At 40.9% G+C, this 16,944-nt stretch overlaps 10 protein-coding genes across 10 annotated transcripts in view; all 10 read right to left on the bottom strand.

Moving 5' to 3' along the window:
• Positions 1–16,944, bottom strand: part of LOC121106708 (protocadherin alpha-3-like) — a 151,605-nt gene that overhangs the window by 24,553 nt on the left and 110,108 nt on the right. The window contains exons 2-3 of the mRNA NM_001396475.1: positions 9,761–9,820; positions 7,415–7,504 (exon numbers count right to left, since the gene is read on the bottom strand). Of these exons, the coding sequence (NP_001383404.1) occupies positions 7,415–7,504; positions 9,761–9,820 (150 nt within the window). The remainder of the gene's footprint in view (positions 1–7,414; positions 7,505–9,760; positions 9,821–16,944) is intronic.
• PCDHA2 (protocadherin alpha 2) overlaps positions 1–16,944 on the bottom strand; it is a 132,274-nt gene that overhangs the window by 22,539 nt on the left and 92,791 nt on the right. The window contains exons 2-3 of the mRNA NM_001111132.1: positions 9,761–9,820; positions 7,415–7,504 (exon numbers count right to left, since the gene is read on the bottom strand). Of these exons, the coding sequence (NP_001104602.1) occupies positions 7,415–7,504; positions 9,761–9,820 (150 nt within the window). The remainder of the gene's footprint in view (positions 1–7,414; positions 7,505–9,760; positions 9,821–16,944) is intronic.
• PCDHA1 (protocadherin alpha 1) overlaps positions 1–16,944 on the bottom strand; it is a 132,274-nt gene that overhangs the window by 22,539 nt on the left and 92,791 nt on the right. The window contains 2 exon segments of the mRNA NM_001111126.2: positions 7,415–7,504; positions 9,761–9,820. Coding sequence (NP_001104596.2) covers positions 7,415–7,504; positions 9,761–9,820 — 150 coding nt within the window.
• PCDHA4 (protocadherin alpha 4) overlaps positions 1–16,944 on the bottom strand; it is a 115,466-nt gene that overhangs the window by 22,539 nt on the left and 75,983 nt on the right. Inside the window, exons 2-3 of the mRNA NM_001111134.2 lie at positions 9,761–9,820; positions 7,415–7,504 (exon numbers count right to left, since the gene is read on the bottom strand). Coding sequence (NP_001104604.2) covers positions 7,415–7,504; positions 9,761–9,820 — 150 coding nt within the window. The remainder of the gene's footprint in view (positions 1–7,414; positions 7,505–9,760; positions 9,821–16,944) is intronic.
• The window catches only part of PCDHA5 (protocadherin alpha 5), a 106,653-nt gene that overhangs the window by 22,539 nt on the left and 67,170 nt on the right, over positions 1–16,944 (bottom strand). The window contains exons 2-3 of the mRNA NM_001111135.2: positions 9,761–9,820; positions 7,415–7,504 (exon numbers count right to left, since the gene is read on the bottom strand). Coding sequence (NP_001104605.1) covers positions 7,415–7,504; positions 9,761–9,820 — 150 coding nt within the window. The remainder of the gene's footprint in view (positions 1–7,414; positions 7,505–9,760; positions 9,821–16,944) is intronic.
• PCDHA6 (protocadherin alpha 13) overlaps positions 1–16,944 on the bottom strand; it is a 98,273-nt gene that overhangs the window by 24,553 nt on the left and 56,776 nt on the right. The window contains exons 2-3 of the mRNA NM_001111136.3: positions 9,762–9,820; positions 7,415–7,503 (exon numbers count right to left, since the gene is read on the bottom strand). Of these exons, the coding sequence (NP_001104606.3) occupies positions 7,415–7,503; positions 9,762–9,820 (148 nt within the window). The remainder of the gene's footprint in view (positions 1–7,414; positions 7,504–9,761; positions 9,821–16,944) is intronic.
• The window catches only part of PCDHA3 (protocadherin alpha 3), a 96,259-nt gene that overhangs the window by 22,539 nt on the left and 56,776 nt on the right, over positions 1–16,944 (bottom strand). Inside the window, 2 exon segments of the mRNA NM_001111133.1 lie at positions 7,415–7,504; positions 9,761–9,820. Coding sequence (NP_001104603.1) covers positions 7,415–7,504; positions 9,761–9,820 — 150 coding nt within the window.
• Positions 1–16,944, bottom strand: part of PCDHA7 (protocadherin alpha 7) — an 86,384-nt gene that overhangs the window by 22,539 nt on the left and 46,901 nt on the right. The window contains exons 2-3 of the mRNA NM_001111137.2: positions 9,761–9,820; positions 7,415–7,504 (exon numbers count right to left, since the gene is read on the bottom strand). Of these exons, the coding sequence (NP_001104607.1) occupies positions 7,415–7,504; positions 9,761–9,820 (150 nt within the window). The remainder of the gene's footprint in view (positions 1–7,414; positions 7,505–9,760; positions 9,821–16,944) is intronic.
• Positions 1–16,944, bottom strand: part of PCDHAC1 (protocadherin alpha subfamily C, 1) — a 71,393-nt gene that overhangs the window by 22,539 nt on the left and 31,910 nt on the right. Inside the window, exons 2-3 of the mRNA NM_001396474.1 lie at positions 9,761–9,820; positions 7,415–7,504 (exon numbers count right to left, since the gene is read on the bottom strand). Of these exons, the coding sequence (NP_001383403.1) occupies positions 7,415–7,504; positions 9,761–9,820 (150 nt within the window). The remainder of the gene's footprint in view (positions 1–7,414; positions 7,505–9,760; positions 9,821–16,944) is intronic.
• Positions 1–16,944, bottom strand: part of PCDHAC2 (protocadherin alpha subfamily C, 2) — a 44,965-nt gene that overhangs the window by 24,553 nt on the left and 3,468 nt on the right. The window contains exons 2-3 of the mRNA NM_001111131.3: positions 9,762–9,820; positions 7,415–7,503 (exon numbers count right to left, since the gene is read on the bottom strand). Coding sequence (NP_001104601.2) covers positions 7,415–7,503; positions 9,762–9,820 — 148 coding nt within the window. The remainder of the gene's footprint in view (positions 1–7,414; positions 7,504–9,761; positions 9,821–16,944) is intronic.

Here is a 16,944-nt window from a genome sequence, read left to right as displayed (position 1 = left end):
GCGAGCTTCCAGCTATCACTCCCTAGAGCATCTCGGGTAAAATCTCTTACTTCATCACTCCTTCAAATGGCAGACCTGAGCTGCAGCCGCTTTTCTCCGCTGTTTACAAATATAGACAACTATCAGCTTCTTGCTTCTGTTACTGTATTTTATTTAGGCTCTATAAATTTTGTAGAAATCCTGCATTATTAGTTTCTCAGCTGGAGCTGTAAGTCTTACACGAACCTTTAAGAAATCTGGTCTGGACCAATCATCCCATGCAGAGATCAAACATTGGAAATGGTCATCTCCAGTTTGGGAAACACAACAACTGGTTTCAGCCTGGAACCACAGTCCTGAGCTAAATGGAAAGGCTGTGTGTGTGCAGGGACTTGTCTAAATGGCAAGATGCACACACCTATTCTTCATAACCTGGGGCTACTAAGAAAGGTTAATTACTCCCTCATAAATCTTTGCAGCAGGTGAAATCAAGAATAATTCACTTTATGAAGGCATCAATTCTTTCAAAGACATTACTTTTCATGTCAGTTCCTTGTCAAATATGTAATTCTTGTCACACTTCTTTGAAGTTTCCAACATTAGCTATTTTCAAAGTCTGATGAATCCTTTTTTTCTTATGCTATGTCTTCAAGGACAGTAGAAAAATCTCTCACCTGATCAACCAATTTACCCCACATTGAAAAGTAACAGACCCTGTGATAAAGATCACATATGCAATTTCAGGTCAGTCATGTTTTTCTTGGAGCTAAGAGAAGAATAAAATCACAGAAAGCAAGCTTCACATTAGCCATGTTAAACTGACTGCAATTTTTGTATAATACAGTGCCTTTCCCTTTTGCCCACTCAGCTGAACAGATATCTGAACTAACACATCCATCTACCTACTCCTGGCTACAGATAGTGAAAGCCCAAAGTGCTGCTTCAAGGGTCTGCTTCACAGGATGCAAGCACATATTCCTCATCTGGATAGTCACCAGCTTTTTAAAAATAAGCCAAATGTCAAGTAGCATCTATCACACATAAATTGACATTCTTCTGATGTATTCTTTTACAAAATTTATCTGATTTCAAAACATTTTCATCAGACCAAGCAACTTCTTCAATCCTCAGCTCCCATCGGGCTACCAGAAATGAGAAGTATTTACCAAAGGAAAATCTTATTTTGCTGCAAAATGTTGTAAAGGTCATGTGTAGCCAAGCTGAATTAGCCACTGCTGAAATGCAAGTGGCTAAAATAACAACAGCCAGTGGGGAGATGAGTGGGAAGACCCCAGAGTGAGTAGTTAAAAGTGTTGAAGAGAAATCGGGAACAGGATACACACCTTTGGCAAATTAGGTAATTAAGGAAAATGGAGAAAACAGAGCACATGGGATCTGTCCTGGGAATAAACTGTACTGGGAGCTGGGACAAAACTGATGAGCACGCATCACCTTGAAGGTCTCAGCAAATGGGTGAAACTGATTTGAGAATCCAACAAGCAAGGTCATTGGCATGGGATAAAAGAAAGGGATTTAGCCTTACATAGTCCTAGCAGATTATTTCTATTTCAGTATAGCCTCACTGCTCCACATCTACATGAAAGAGCTGGCACAGTTTCCTGGACTCTACTGAGTTGGTGGAGATATTGCAATTGCTTAAGAATGATTTTAGTATGATTTATGTGGATGATTTTTCCTTGATTATAATAGGCTGTGAATCAGACTGCTATCACACTTCACAATGTAGGCTTAGGAACTACTTTAACTTCCTATGACTTTCATTTTGGACATTTATTAAATCACTGATTTGAAGGCAAATTTATGGATCTGCCCATTTTCCCCTTTAAAAATACTACATGCAGCATAGAGTTCCTTGGACAACAAAGGTCAGGTTCTTAAAGCTTGCATTTTGATAAGTAGGTATTTCTATATTTCAAACTTGCAATTACAAAATTCCAAGGGAAATTGGTTATTGTATAGGATAGAGTTGTGCACAGATGCATCTTCTAGCTTCTTCTATTTTAAACAGCTGCAACATTTTGCAACAAATCTAGATCCCAGTTATGTACTCTGGGTTGCTCATCAGTTATTATCTTTTATAGCTTTAATCAACGAGCCACCAAAGATAAGCCAGACCGATATCCTGAGCTGTTACTCGTCAGTTAACCTTTAGCAGTTTCTAAGAAGCAACGCTTTCAGCCCCTGTACATACTTAGCAGTGACTTAACTGGTTGAAGAGGTTGATTAGTCCCTTTTTCTGTAGTAAGGAAGGTCATTCAAAGACAAGGAACAGAAACTCATTGGCATTTAGAAAGAAATTGCTCTCCACTTGAAACCACAATGTAAAGCTATATCATATGAAATATGTTACAGCTGAGTTCTCAGAGGAGTCAGAGTTGTTATTAGGCTATTTTTCCTTAAACTGAAGTTTTCAGTAAAATACTTCAGAAGCCAAGAGCATTGCAACAGCATCATGGCCCCCTGTGAGCTTTTACTGAAGTGTTATGCCTGCTGAATTTCAAGAGCAGTGTTAAAGCAGTGATGTTAAGATGCAGAGAGATCAAGTAAATATTCCATGAAAAGAAGAATGAACCTCTGTTCAGAAAGCATAGCTTTCTGCCTCCTTCACCAGAACCTATTTTACCCAATCTCAGTTCACCATTCTTCTTTCCAGTCACCTATTCTCAGTACTCACTAAAGAGTCCGCCTTGTCCAATTCTCAACGCTATCTGCCCCTCCAAAATTTCTAGCATCCTTTTCCATTTTTTTCCTTCCCTGGATTCTCTTCACTTGCCTTCCTACTCTCATTTTTCTTCAGTTATTTCCTCCTAGTCCATGCCCTTACCTTTCTCAGACCTCCCCTATCTACAACACTGCCCCTACACTTGTCCCAGCCCTTCCCATAGTGTTTCTTCAGAAAGAATATTCTCCTTCAACTGGAATTCATTCCCTTGGCATGTCAGTTAAACTGCAACACACAGAATCATGTATGCCACGGCTTACACTAGAGGGATGTAGTATTTCCTCCTCCCATCAAGGTATTCACTCTGTTCTTGGCCATTATTTCTAAGAATCCACCAAAGCATCCACTTTCCCTCTAACACATTTCCTGCAGTCACTCGCTCTACAGCACTATTCTCCACCCTAAACCAGCAGTACAAAACTTAGTAGGAAGTCTAACTTTACCAGTCAGATCATTTTGCTTTTTTGCCATATTTATAACTGCTTCTCATTTAATTGCAAGTGTTCATCACTTACTCTACAGTGCATGCTCCATCCATGGATTTCGGCTGCATTCCAGCTGGCTGGAGCATGAACAACCCTCTGGGAGAAACAGAAATCTGTTCCAGAGCAACTACGGCTCCCAGCACAAAACCTAAGAGTGCAGAGTCTCTCAGCACAGTCTGAAGTACATGGGCACAGAAGATCCCTATTGAGCATGGAAGAAGTAGAAATAGAGCCAGGCAGGAGGCAAGGAACATCAGGAGATGTTTCGAGAAACAGAGAGAGGAAAACTGTGAGAGAGAAACTGCAGTGGACAAATGTTGAAAGAGTGAGGTTTGCAGTGATGGGACACAAGGAGCAATATGTATACATGCACACATACATACATATATATGTATATGTATAAACGTAGTATACAGTACTCTCCAGAACCAGACCTGAACTTTGATTTTCTTGGTTACAGTACTTACAAAGTTGCTGCAAAACCCACAGCCAACCTGTCCCACCTTCCTCATCATTTCTCTCAGGGAACTGGACACTTGGACATTTCAAGGGATAAACGTATGCATCATGAGTGCCAAGCACGGAAGACTGCCCATGTTGAAGTCATAGATTCTCACTCAATAACAGCTTTTTCTTTTTAAGAGTGCTTTAAGAAATGAGGCTACCATCCCTCTAGCTTATTACCTGGGGAAACGAAACAAAAATGACAGCCATTTGAAGAATGTTGCCACTGTCAAATCAGAAGCACACAAATTAGGACATCTTAAGCATTCTTTTGCTTATGTCACTTAATTCAGCCCTTTGCACATGCTCCTAATGACAGACACTAAAATCCTAGCTTCCTTGAAGTCAGTGGGCAGTTTGCCATGGACTTCAGAGATTCCAGTAAGACCCAGATTGCTTGTAACTTCCATTCAGCTCCATTCTACAAATTTCAGATGTTCTCCTTTTCCTTCTCCTTTCCTTTCTCCCATGAAGCCTTTTTGTATTTTACTCACACTATTCTCTGAATTCCTTTTTTTTCACCCTACATGTGCAGTGTGTAGCCCTGTGCCTTATTTACTGTACATACACAAAGCCCTCTTTGAACAGAGGATTTTAAATTCCTCACAGTTGTTTTTCATTGCAAAACCTTATAATTCTCCTGAGCCCGATGTGTGCTGAGAATGCATCTTTAGAGTGCTGTTTGTGAAGCAACTCACATTACCAGTTCTATTTTATATAATAGAATCTGGAGCACGGGGAAGTACACACAGATTTGTCTAATGCCCAGCAAGTCTGAGCTCTGATTATGAATAGGTCTGACTTCCTTAGACATCTGCAGTATTATATCTTGAGAACAAAGTTCCAGTTCCCCTCTTTGATTACAAGCTTCCACCATTTTCAGAAACCAGGCTCCAGTTATTCTGGGTTAGACACCCAGAAAATGAAATTCACTCTGATTAGTGACTGCCTGCAGGAAGAGTGATCCAACTGCCAAATCAATTGAAGGATTCAGAGCATGGAACAGAAACCTGAAACTTGTCTGCAATTCCCAGGCTCGCTGTGTGGCATATGGAGGACAAATGAGATGCTGCAGGGAGCTAAGCCCAGCACTATCCTCCACCCGGGGGGAGTTGGAGCCTTCTCATCCTACCTCATCTGGAAGGATCCTGACCACAAACCTACAAACTATTGGATTGGTGCATAAGAAAATGTAGGCAATTAAAATGTACCAAATCAAGATTTGCTGTTCCTTGTATGGGTGAAATATGCCATAAAGTCAGTAAAAGTACTGTCAGTGCAAATGAGGAGCAGGTTTTGCTTGGACAACATAGATTTGATGAAAGATCATGTGATGTTTGAGCGCAGCAATGCATTAGGAATTAATGCTTTAGTGATTTAGCACTTGTCATGTTCATTCTTCTTAAAGCATTCCTATGACATCACCTTCAAATGCTCTCATTGATTTCCTTTCTGAATCTGTCTCCATAATGCATCTTATCCATTACTATTGTGGATTATTTAATTGAATGAATGGGTTAGTGACAAACTGATTGGGATTAATCTATTGACTAAAACCACTGCATGGAGCATGCCTGCACAGAACAGGTTAGGAAGTGGTTTATAGTAATCAGAAGTCAAGACTTGAAGCTGCCATAATATGCTGACGATAATGGAGATAGCCAAGAGCTCATCTAGCAGCTTATCCAGACACAGGTGTACTCCACTCATATGCAGATGATGTTTCAGGAGCAAATGCATTTGTTGGCTCAATCATCTGTAATATACCATAATGAGTTGCTTCTCTGCATCAGTTGTGAATGTTAACTTGGTAAAAAATATTGCAAGTCTCAAACTTAATCTGCTGAAAATGTGATGCTTAATAATGTACTCAGGATAACTTAATTTTCATTAAACCTGCAGTTTTCCTGTCAACTGTTTGCTGTCACTGGTAGCTTTTGCTCGCAAAGAGTGGAGAATAATACTATCTGAAATCTACTACAAGAGGACTAATAGTGTTATGTCAGGGTCAACAGACCCTTGGGAAAAGACAAAAAAAACAAACAAACAAACAAAAAAAAAAAAAAAAAAAGAGAGTCTTTATTGTGCAGGAAAATGAGGTATTTTACAAGGAACCTGATTCACAAAAACTGGTTTGAAAAGCAGCTGCAACTTACATGGATGTTCCATATCACCATTTTAATTTGTCAAGTCTTCTCTGTGTGGCAGAAATATTCCCTGAGGCAGGGGATATTCCTCACAACTTCTTTGGACATATTACTTAGAAATAAAATACACAAAAACAATGATGGATGATGCCAGTCCAAAGGCCAAACAGCCTTGGCTGTTGGACTGGCATTTCTCCAGTGACCCAGTCCCATAGAGACGCCTTCCAGCTTCTCCCCTTGCTAGTCTTACAGCTTGGTTCATTCCTCACAGCCACCAACTTGTACACAGCAGTGCGTGACCCATGTGTGTTTACTGCAAAAGTGTCTCGTTATGTGGTGATGAAGGGAAAGGAGCCAAGGGCTAGTGCTGCTCCTGAGACCAAGAGACATTCAGATTGCTCAAATGAGTCTAAAATGATATGACCCCAGAAGAATAGCAGGGGGGAGTCCAGTTAGTGAAACAGCGTTCTGGGACCCAAATGCCAACAGACATCCCCAGATGTCTGGGGATCACCCTAATTCTGCATTTCTGTTCAGAAAATGTAAGTTAGAAGTCTGCATTACCAGAAAGCAAACATCTGAGTGGATTTTTGCATCCATACTGAGCTTGGAATAAGGTAACGTGCTAAGTGCTCAGTGAAGGATGAGCAGCATAGCTGAGAGCCTGAGGAAACCCTCTGGAAAGGTTACAGTGTACTTGTGGTGACATTTTCAAATACACTGTCAAGAGTTATGTGCCTGCAAAACATGCACAAGCTGTGTCTTCCTCCAAAGCCTGCAGCTGAAGGAAGAGCACAGGATTACCAGGTAATTAAAGCCAAGGAGCCTATTGTATCTCGTTTTGAAATCTGTTTTTGCAGACTGCCTTCTGTAATAGACATACAGGTTTGCTGCACAACATTAATCCATGGGTATGTTTTATCTGTGAATGTAAATCCCAAAGTTGCTCCTTAGTCGAGGTGAAACTCACACAAGCTAATAGAAAGTTTTGCATTGAAAAGTAACAAGAAAAAACAACTGATATATTTTCTGCTGGAGACCCCACATCTGGTCACTTGATCTAGCTCTGTGATGGAAAGCATAATTCCTCATTGGAACATCTGGAGGATTCACAGTGCTTGCAGAGCTGTCATAAAAGGCTTCTGACCCTATATGGGGCACCCCCTAAGCTGACAGCTTATTTTGAATATGACTGAAAGCACTGATTACACCAGTTACTGACTGCTCTAGTCAACCACATCTCTATATTATCGCTGTGGTGACACAGAAAATAAGGATAGTTTATTGCCTGCACTGCAAATGATATAGATGATTTTTTTTTTTTTTCTTAACGCACTATGGACATTTTGCCAGTTCTTATTGACTGCTCTGAAGTTATCACTCAATGGCTGAATAAAAGAACTTATATCCAAACAAGCATTTTTGGCCATTTATTTTGACAATAAAGTTATAATTTAGTTTCCATCACCACGCACTAGTCAGTGAAAACAGGCAGGAAATGAAGGGTACATTCAAACTGTTCCTTACGTATATTCACAGATACTTCACACCCTTACCTGGAGTAGCACTGGAGACTGTTGGCCACTGCTGGTCAGGCCCTCCTGGTCCTCCACGTAAGATCCCTGCCTCCTCCATATGCACAGCACTGAACAAGCACATAGCATGGTTAGATTATACAGTTATCCTCTGGCTTCATAATATTCCCCTTGCTACTCTTCTAAGGTACCAGCTAGTCACCATTCAAGCACTGCTGTCGTACTGCATCAAGCTAACAAATTCCTGCTGGAACACTGTAGAACCAGCTATTCTGACTTGCTACAAACAATCTTTGATTATTTACTAAAACATAGTTGTGATAGAATTTATAAAACAAACATAACTCCAGAATGCTTTGCTTTCATTGACCAGAAGTTGCTGACAAGGAAGTTTAGACACATTCTTGCTGTTAAGATGTATTAACACTAAAGCAAATAATAAAAGGTTGGCTGAATTAGCACTGAGCCTCTGTAAATACACTACTCCAGTGAACAATTTAGAAACACACCTAAAATGCAGAAACTGCATCACATCAAATGTGATGGCACATGGCAAGCACTTGGCTGAGAAAGTATCACTGCTGTATATTAACCAACATCTTGTATGGAAGAAAATGAAAAAAAATCTGCTGCACTGAATGCAAAACTGTACCCTTATTTGTGTGCCACTCATTAGAAAAACAGGATGCTGTGACTGTGACCCTGTCTCTGCTCATCTGCCCCTCAGCCCCCCTCCACACTTCCAACAGAACTTAATGGGCATTTTCAATTAAATGTAACAAATGCCAAAGGTCATATGGATATCAAATTTCTACATGTTTTATAAATAAAACAGCATTTTATGAAAATCCTTAGCTGGAGAGGTCACACAGATCTGTCCACAGATTTCAGGGAAGGACTGGGGCTGCTGATAGGAGAGAACAGAGGAACAAGCCTCAGAAAGGCTTCATTAACTCCTCCACATGTGGGACAAATTGCTTTAAATGAGCTCGGCATTCTCATTTTTCCTTTAAGTAACCTCAGACAAAATCCTGAACTCTACATGGAAAAGAATTTGGATTCAGGGCATTTAACTGTGTCCTGACCAACATGATACCTTGAAAGTCCCAGAGATGGACATTCTGAATCTGAACTTCTGATTTTTACCTTAAGAAGACCATGAGACCAAGGATAACTGATAAAAAGTGATGGCTGTGGCCCCACTGTATGAACAGTTTTGGAAAAAAGCATGAACTTCTGCACAGTAGCATTAGGAATTACCACAGCCTTACCATTCCATCTAAACCTGCACGGCAGTGTCATTAATCATGTTGCACCTGAATATAAGACAAGTTTTCTACTCTGCTCCAGAAAGGCGAGCAAAGATATTACTTCACCTAGGCTCTATAAAAAAAAGCTTTATTATAATTCCTTCCAGATGTGCTGGGTAGTAAATTACAGCACAGACCACTGACAATTTCATGCAGAAGATTTTCAGTTGGAAGAGATTTGGAGGCAGCCTCACTCTGCCTTATTATGAAAACTGCCTCATATCTTGTAGCAATTGGACAGACCAATACAATGGAAAGGCATTACAACAAAGGTGTGATGACAAAAGTACTGACACAGTAGAGAGGTGTTGTAAGGGAAGAAGATTGCTCACCCACATCAAAAGATTCTAGGTTCACAGGGGAAAGCTTCACCAAGGAGAGATCTCCAGAAAGAGATCCTTCCCCAGTAGGGGTCAGCCCTCAAATGAGGTCTAGGAGAGGTGCAGCCAGGCTCCACCCCTTCCAGTCACACAGATGAATTGCCTTCATCGGTGTTCCCAGGACTGACCAGGTCCTTTCCCCAGGTGCTCAACCAGTGGTTCAGGCCGTGACTCAACGGTTGCCATATATATCTTTAGAACATCCTTTAAACTGTGTTTAGCACCTTGATTGTACCATGTGGCTTTCTGACTGGCTGCAGGAGTAGCATACTTCTATGGCAACAAAAGACAGCAAGATAGAAAATGCATCGATGCCATATGATCTATTGAAACCTATCAGCATTGATGATATGAGGGAGCTTGAAGGAAAATGAAAAGTGTATAATTGCAGTTAAATAATTCAATAATTGGAGCATCTAATACCCTGCCAGTCAACATAAAAAAAGCAGAGGGGAAACATGACAAAAGCAGAGATTTATGGTAGTACAGGAATAGCAAAAGATGCAGTCAGACCAAATTTGTCATACTTAGAGATTGAAAGTGACAGTAGCAGAATCTTCTTTCCATCTCAGCTTACAGATACCATCAGTCTGAGGCATCAGAGAAGGGGGACAGGTTGGTCTTTGTCAGAGAGGCTAAGGACAGAACGCCCTGTGCCTGGGGCAGCACAAAACCTACCTTTGCATTCCCGCCCTTAGGGACGCGGAGTAGCGCCAGTCAGGATTGGGGTGTTTTGGCTGTAGAAACAAAAGTCCAGAAAAACATGGTTAGTGTACACTAAATGTGTGGAAAAGCATGTACACCTGCCTCATTTTGGGGTTGGTGTCCAACAGTCTGCATGGCAATCCTTGGTTTTTGTGAACGTTCAGAATTCTGCAGTCCTTCTATGAATCTAAACTTTCAAATGGACACACAGAGATCATCTTTGTAACAAAACAACTTGTTTGGATGCCAAGGCCTTTGGCTAGAGATGATCTCTGTGGAAAGAGAATAATGCTGGAAACTGGTGGACAGTTATTTTACATATTCATAAACATTGTGGGCATAGGAAGAAAGGGATCATAAATTCATAATATACGTTCTGCTGCTTTACTTGATGAGCCAAGGAAGCTCAGCTGCTGAGCCAAATAGCATCTGCCTGAGGACGTATAAAATGGAGCCCCCTGTGAAGCAGACACGTGGGCTCCTCTGCCATGAAGTTTCTGTTGGCATTTAATATACTGCAGAGGACTGCACTAGATGGTACCAGATTTGCAGACTGCAGCAAGTCTTTTATCAAAGGCAGACATGTTCTTTCACAATATCAAGAACTTCTACATTCTCCATATTCATTAGGGGGCATAGGGGAAGGAAGGGGAAGGCAGACAGCAATGCCCTTTGGCCAACAGCGTATGCTGACTTGCTGCAGAGTGGCTTCTTAATAAAAAGATAGCTAAGATATCCTCTGTTGAACAAAAACTTGCTCCAAAAATGCCTTTGCAATGTCAGAGGAGCATCAAAAGAATTTTCAGTTATGGTAGACAACAGCAAACTGAGGTCTTGAAATTCTGCACTTCTATACAGCCCTAAGAACATGACAAGGTTATTTCTCAGGATTCTCAAAGCATTAGTCTGTACCTGATATTGCAGTCAGTGATCAGGTTCTTGAATCCAAAGAAAGAACTTATGTCCAGAAATATAATGGACCGTACTCACTCCTGGTGTGTCTCATACAGTGCCAAACACACAAATAATAAATGACAGTAATGGTGTAATTCTGTTCAAGCTATTGGAGTCAGATCAGAAATGAATTTGGCCCCATTACTTGAAGAGAAAAAATAAAGTGTTGAATGCTCTTAATTATTTACAGCCAGCTCTGCCTTTACTCTTGAGGTTTTGGACATGCTTTTCCCTGGATCAATAGACTTTATTCAAATAAAAATGGTGCAATTAGAACCTCCCCCATCATTCTATCACTATACTTCCTGAGTCCAGCTTCACTCAAGAGTGAGATGTTCTTGGATGATGTGCATCCTCAGTATCCTTTATGGTCTGAATTACACAAAAGGGAGGAGGCTGCTATCTGCAACCACACATTAAACATCTGTGCTAGCAATTTCCTTCCCATTTAGACCCCAGTTGTCTGGCATGCTCAGGTTCTGCTGAGTTTAGCAGAAAGAGGCTTGACAATGAGACAATTACGCATGTTGCCAGTATTTTCTGATTCATTCCATTTTGGCCCCAATCCCAGGGATGTCAAGGTAACTGTAAAGTCAACCATATAGGAATACTCAACAAAGGAAAGACAGAAGATACACTAATCAGACCCTTCCCCAAGTTTATTTTTCTTAATGTATAAGGGTGCTAACACCAGAAGATTTGGCTTTTTCTCTGCTGGAGATTTTCTTGCAGAATGGGAACTGTTGGACCGGGGAGGAGGAGCAGAGAAGTCCCTGTCCTTCTATCACAGATGAGGAGATGTGCAGGTTACAAATTTGCACAAGCTTGTAGGCAGTGTGAGGAGAATAAATGCTACCACTGTTCCAAGCAAAACACAGATGAAGTAACATTAAAGAGCTGGAAAAGTCTGTCATGAGTTGGGCAGGAGTAAGAAAAAGGGAAAGCATGATTTGCTCAGTGCACATAGATTTTTGTTTTCTCACTAAGATCTAGGGAGCTCTCAGCTGAAAACAAAACAGAACAAAAACCCCACAAAATTTATGGTCTGTTGCAGTGCAAAGTTTCAGAGGCATCAGTTAGAAAGTCTCATTCCATGGGCTAAGACTCATGATGTCAGAATGAGAGAAATATCAGCAATTAGATGACTGTGGTATTTTCAAAGGTTATAATCTAGATGCTGTGGCTTCTTATAGCCAATCCCTGTCACTTCTCTATGTGCTATTACTCTTCAGGCAGGGATGCAGTGATAGTCCCAGAGTCAGAAGGAGGAATTGTGTCAGGCACATACGCTCTGGAGATGGAAAAAGCAATCAGCTCGTGCTGTGCTTTAAATGCACACACAGCCACTTACTCACTCCCCCAGTGGAATAGCAAAAGAGAATTGGAAAGGAAGGTTAGAAAACTCATTGTTTGAAAAACAAAATAGATTAATACATTTGGGTGGGAGGAAAAAAAAAAAAAAGCATAACCAAGATGAAAAAGCCCCACTATTTTCATCACAAATCCAAAAGATAGCAACATACAAAGAAGACTCTATTCCAACCAAAAACCAGCATGACACATCTGACTTTCAAACACTTTCCTTATACACTCACCAGGCATTCCCAGTCTGCACACTTGGGTTGGCCTATGGCTCTGGTTAGGAACAGCCCACCTTTACCAGACCACAAGCTGAAACCTGCCTCATTGAAATGTGCTGTTAGCAGTCACTGCATCATGGCATGATATGACCAATTTCAGAGTGGAGCAGCATCTTCAACGCAGTCCCATGGGACAGGAGACTGTATTGCCACATTGCTGAAAGCTGAATGATGTCTGTAGGCTCCTCTGCAAAGCCCTGTCACAGGTCAACACCAGTAGGACAGGGTACAGCTGTCCAGAAAGCATGAGCACAGAGAGGAAGCACAAAGAGGAACACAAAATCTGAAATAGTCCCAATGCTTCCCATCTGTAAATCCCCTGGCAGTCACAATGCAGATGGAGATTAATACTGTTCCTTTCATGTCTTCTTCAGCTCCCAGCTTGTCACAAGATATTGTTTGTCACATACAAGTCCATTTTTCTAGCTGTAACATCATCTCAGCCTGCCCTCAGAGGTTTTTGAAGGCTAGTGGTCCTACTTCTACCATACATCAGTTGAGCTGAGGGAAACCACACAACCAAGCACCATTTCCTGTTCCTCCCATCACCTGCTTTTTCTCATTTAGTAACAGCACACAACATCAGAGTTGTAAGGTGAGCAAAGATCCATCCAGATGCCTACAGCAGTGTTTGCCATCACACCAGGTGAGCACCTCATGCCAACAGTTTGTTCCTCCTGCTTCTTCCAAGTGCCAGGGTTACATTCTGCATAACCATGGGCATCAGTGTGATCAACCAACCCTATTGGAAAGTTCAATAGGTGAAGTAAATTTATATTATAAATGAAGTCACCCTAACAGCAAAAAAGCTCACGTAAAATTTCACGCACTTGTTCTTAAGTTGCACAGCATGGTTTAATTTAAGTATTTCATTGCTACTCAGAGAAGAAATTTAACTGAGAATACATTGCTTCAAAAGTTTGGCTTGGTCCTTTTTTTTCGGCTGATGATTTACCCCAGTAAATTAATCTCTGGGATAGAAGGAACTGCTGAAAAATGTCGATGTTCTGATCCCGTATTCATGAAAATCAAACCTCCCTGTGATTTCAGCGGGTGTTAGAACAGGGCCTGCTTGAGGTAGAGAAGTGTGAATGAAACATTTTACAAACAGCTACCAGCTGATGAGACTGCTAAAAGCATCCCACTCCATTCCCATTTCCACACAAACACACAACAGCATGACATAAGATATATTTATCAAATGTATGTGCTTCAAAGCAGTAATAAAAGGCCTTTCACAACCTCTGACCACATGCAGCTCTACTTATTTTCCTGTGAGACGATGCTGACAGATGTGGAAAAACAGAGACTTCTGTTACTGGTTCCCTTCTGCAAATGCTTCAGATTAATTTGATGCACAGAACAGCCTATTTATAGTCTGAACATGTGTTCATCACACAAGAAATCAGAATGGAATCTAGAACAGCCTAAAATTTCAAAAGATTTGCTTTCTGTCAGTGCTTACATGCATTTTTACCTCTGAGAAAACAAAGGTGAAAGGAACAGGCAAGTGCTTCTGTAAAGTATATTTAATGAGTTCCAAGAGAAGGAAAACTCCTCTGTTTAATATTGGATGCAAATTTCTGCTGGCACAGCAGTATGCATCAAACTAAGAGTCTGACTTCCCTGAAGTACACAGCACTGTCCCTGCTTAGCAGAATGGGTCCAGATACAGCCCGTGAACAAGAGAACCAAAATTTATAGTTAACCTTTGCAATGTCAGTGGGGCTGAAGAATTTCTTAAAGGATTAAGTTCTTGAACTGAGACTGTAAGATATTCCACCATTAATACCTTTAAAGCCTCTGTGAGAAATCTCTTGGTAAGATAGCTCCAGACAATGCTGTGGCTTTATTAGATTTAGACACTTTGAAACATGCTAGCACTTAAAAGCAGTATCAAGATATGTTCAAATGTTGCTTGCTTTTTGACCCTGTGCTTGGCAGGCTTTCCTTGAAGTACAAAACACAGAGGGGAAGCCAGAAGTAGAGAAGTGTAATCAAAGAAATGTAAAAGTCCAATGAACCACTGGGTCTTACCGTCACTGATTTGTAGCCATTGTGCTTTCTGAAAAGTGTGCACAGAGCACAATGCAAAGTTATCTAAGGACACCATGAGCATCACTGTACTTTGTCACCATCATGTGACACACACACACACACATACACACACAAAGGTAAAAGGAAATCTACAATCGGAAGTGCTCCTGTCTAGTTTTGTCAAAGATCCAAGCTGTCCACTCATCTTTAGGAATGTGCCTCTGGGAATGAAAACTTCAGACAAAACATATGTCGGTCTGATTGTTCATCTCTGCATTGAAAGGGAAAGGTTGTCATGAGACACAAGATGATAGACGAGTTTAACTGCACACAAGATAACAAGACAGAAGAGATGAAAAGAAAAACCAAGGACCAGACACTGCTCAGACATCACTCAGCATCTCTGCAGGCATTTGAAGAAAGAGACTCCAGACTGAAATGCTGAAACCTTCCCTGAAAATGACAGATCACTGTAGCAGTGCACAGCAGCGAAATCTCCCCTTCACGCACCCCCTTCTCACCTGCACGTACCCCTTCCCAAAAGGCAGGAATCTAGGATGCTCATAACCTCACATACTGCCAGCAGCTGAAGCTGAAGCTGTAATACCTTGTCACCTTAATCTTCATGCCCACATTGCCTGCTTACCCTGTAGTAGTGATCTAGCTGATGAGAGAGCAATGCTCATTAACCCCAAACTCTGAATCTTACCACTAGACTCTTCCAGCAATACCTGTTTGTAAGGTTTTCAGTGCTGCTACGTTAGTATGTTTCTTCTTTACTAAACCCACCTAGTCTGAGATATTCTTCTAAAGCTAAAAAGACCACACAAGCAAGCAGGGGGGATGCAGAAGCAGAGGTTGCCTTGCAGAAATGAGCTCCCATTACACTATCATGACATGGGCAATAGAAGTCAGAACAGTCACACAGACACCAGTGCACCAACAGGTAAAAAAAAACTCACCACCTTCTCCTTAATACGCTGCATTTTCCCCTCTACTGCATCCATGGAATGACTCAGTGGATTCAGTCACAACTTAGCAAAGAGCAATTGCTAATATATTTGAACTTACTAGCAAGTACACAAAGGACTGAGATCTTGCCTCATCAAGCATTACTGAGGCTAAATTACTGAAGTTAATTCTGAACACATCTGAAATATTTTTCATCTCACTATGAAAAACAGTTGTCAAATTCAACACTGTGAAACCCTCTACATGACACGCATGCATACAAAGCCCATCCAGCTGGTCCCATCCCCATCATTCAACAGTTACCAGAATATCTATTTCCAAAAATGTAAAGAGAGGGGAGGGGAAGGAAGAGGAGGAGGAGGAGAGAGAGAAAAAAGACCTGTTGATATTTTCTAAAGCAACACACACATCAGAGATTCTGTATACTGTCACAAGGACAATGATACTTGTTGCTGTGCTTCAAAGGCGGAGGTGTGGGCCTTTACAGTTGAATTTGAAGTTCAGCTTAACGGAAGAGCACAGTCCTCCAAAGATACAGTCATACAAAAGTCATTGTTCATCAAAAGTAGGATTTGGTATTACTAAGCAATGGAGGCTATCCTCAGTGTATATGCTGAAGTTGAAACAAGGAAAACACATCATTTTATAGCATGTAATTAGCTAGGAATTAATCAGTGAATGCCAACACATTCACCCATTTTCTCGTTATATGTGGCACTGACATCTTCATGACATGTATTACCACAGGGCAGTTTAAGAAGTGAAGACCAAAGAAAAGAACTTATGATAAGTAGCTTTGGTCAAATTTCACCTCCATTTACATCACACAGAACTACTGAACTAATTAACCCCTCTTCTGGGTCACACATGCACACCGGCAGCCCTTTGCTCATTTGTTCTATGTATGCCCATACTTCCATACTCCAGGTCCAGCCCTTGCCTCATCTGCCCTGCTTTTCAAAATTTGCTACTTCACTGCATTCAGTGGAGTGATTCCCTAAAAATGGGACAAGAATCTGTCAATTAAATTTATTCCCTGCTGCTCTTGCATCCGAAGTGAAATCATTTTCAATTATTACTTTTTTTTTTTTTTCCCGGAAAACCAGACTGAAAGTGTGTATTTCACTCTGTGAAATACTTCACTCTCACGTTCCCCTCCAATACCAAACAGATTATAGGATTGTATTATGCTCAGAAAGATTTTAAGGTACAAAAACTGTGTAGGAAATGAAGGAAAAAATACATCCCCTACACCACATTACTGTGAATTACAGAAAAACACTGCATACATTATAAACTGATTTGCTTTAAATGGGTGATCATCATTCTCTGAAAGAAATTTTATAGAAGATTTGCTAGTCCTTAAGATTTGTGCATCTTCACTCTTTTGCAACACCAGTTGCAAAAGATGCTAATGTCTTCATATGTGGATAAGTATAAAGAACAAAATGAGTTACATTTCTCCAGCAAGAACATACAAGTCAGGCTGCTTTCAAACGCCCCACAATTCCCCCCTTAGCTTCCCCATATCCAGACATGTACTATACATTAAT

Source organism: Gallus gallus, chromosome 13, assembly GCF_016699485.2.
Source record: "Gallus gallus isolate bGalGal1 chromosome 13, bGalGal1.mat.broiler.GRCg7b, whole genome shotgun sequence".
In the NCBI taxonomy this organism is placed as follows: Eukaryota; Metazoa; Chordata; class Aves; order Galliformes; family Phasianidae; genus Gallus; species Gallus gallus.
Note: the sequence above shows the minus strand (reverse complement) of the source record. Positions and strands in the feature narration are given on the sequence as shown.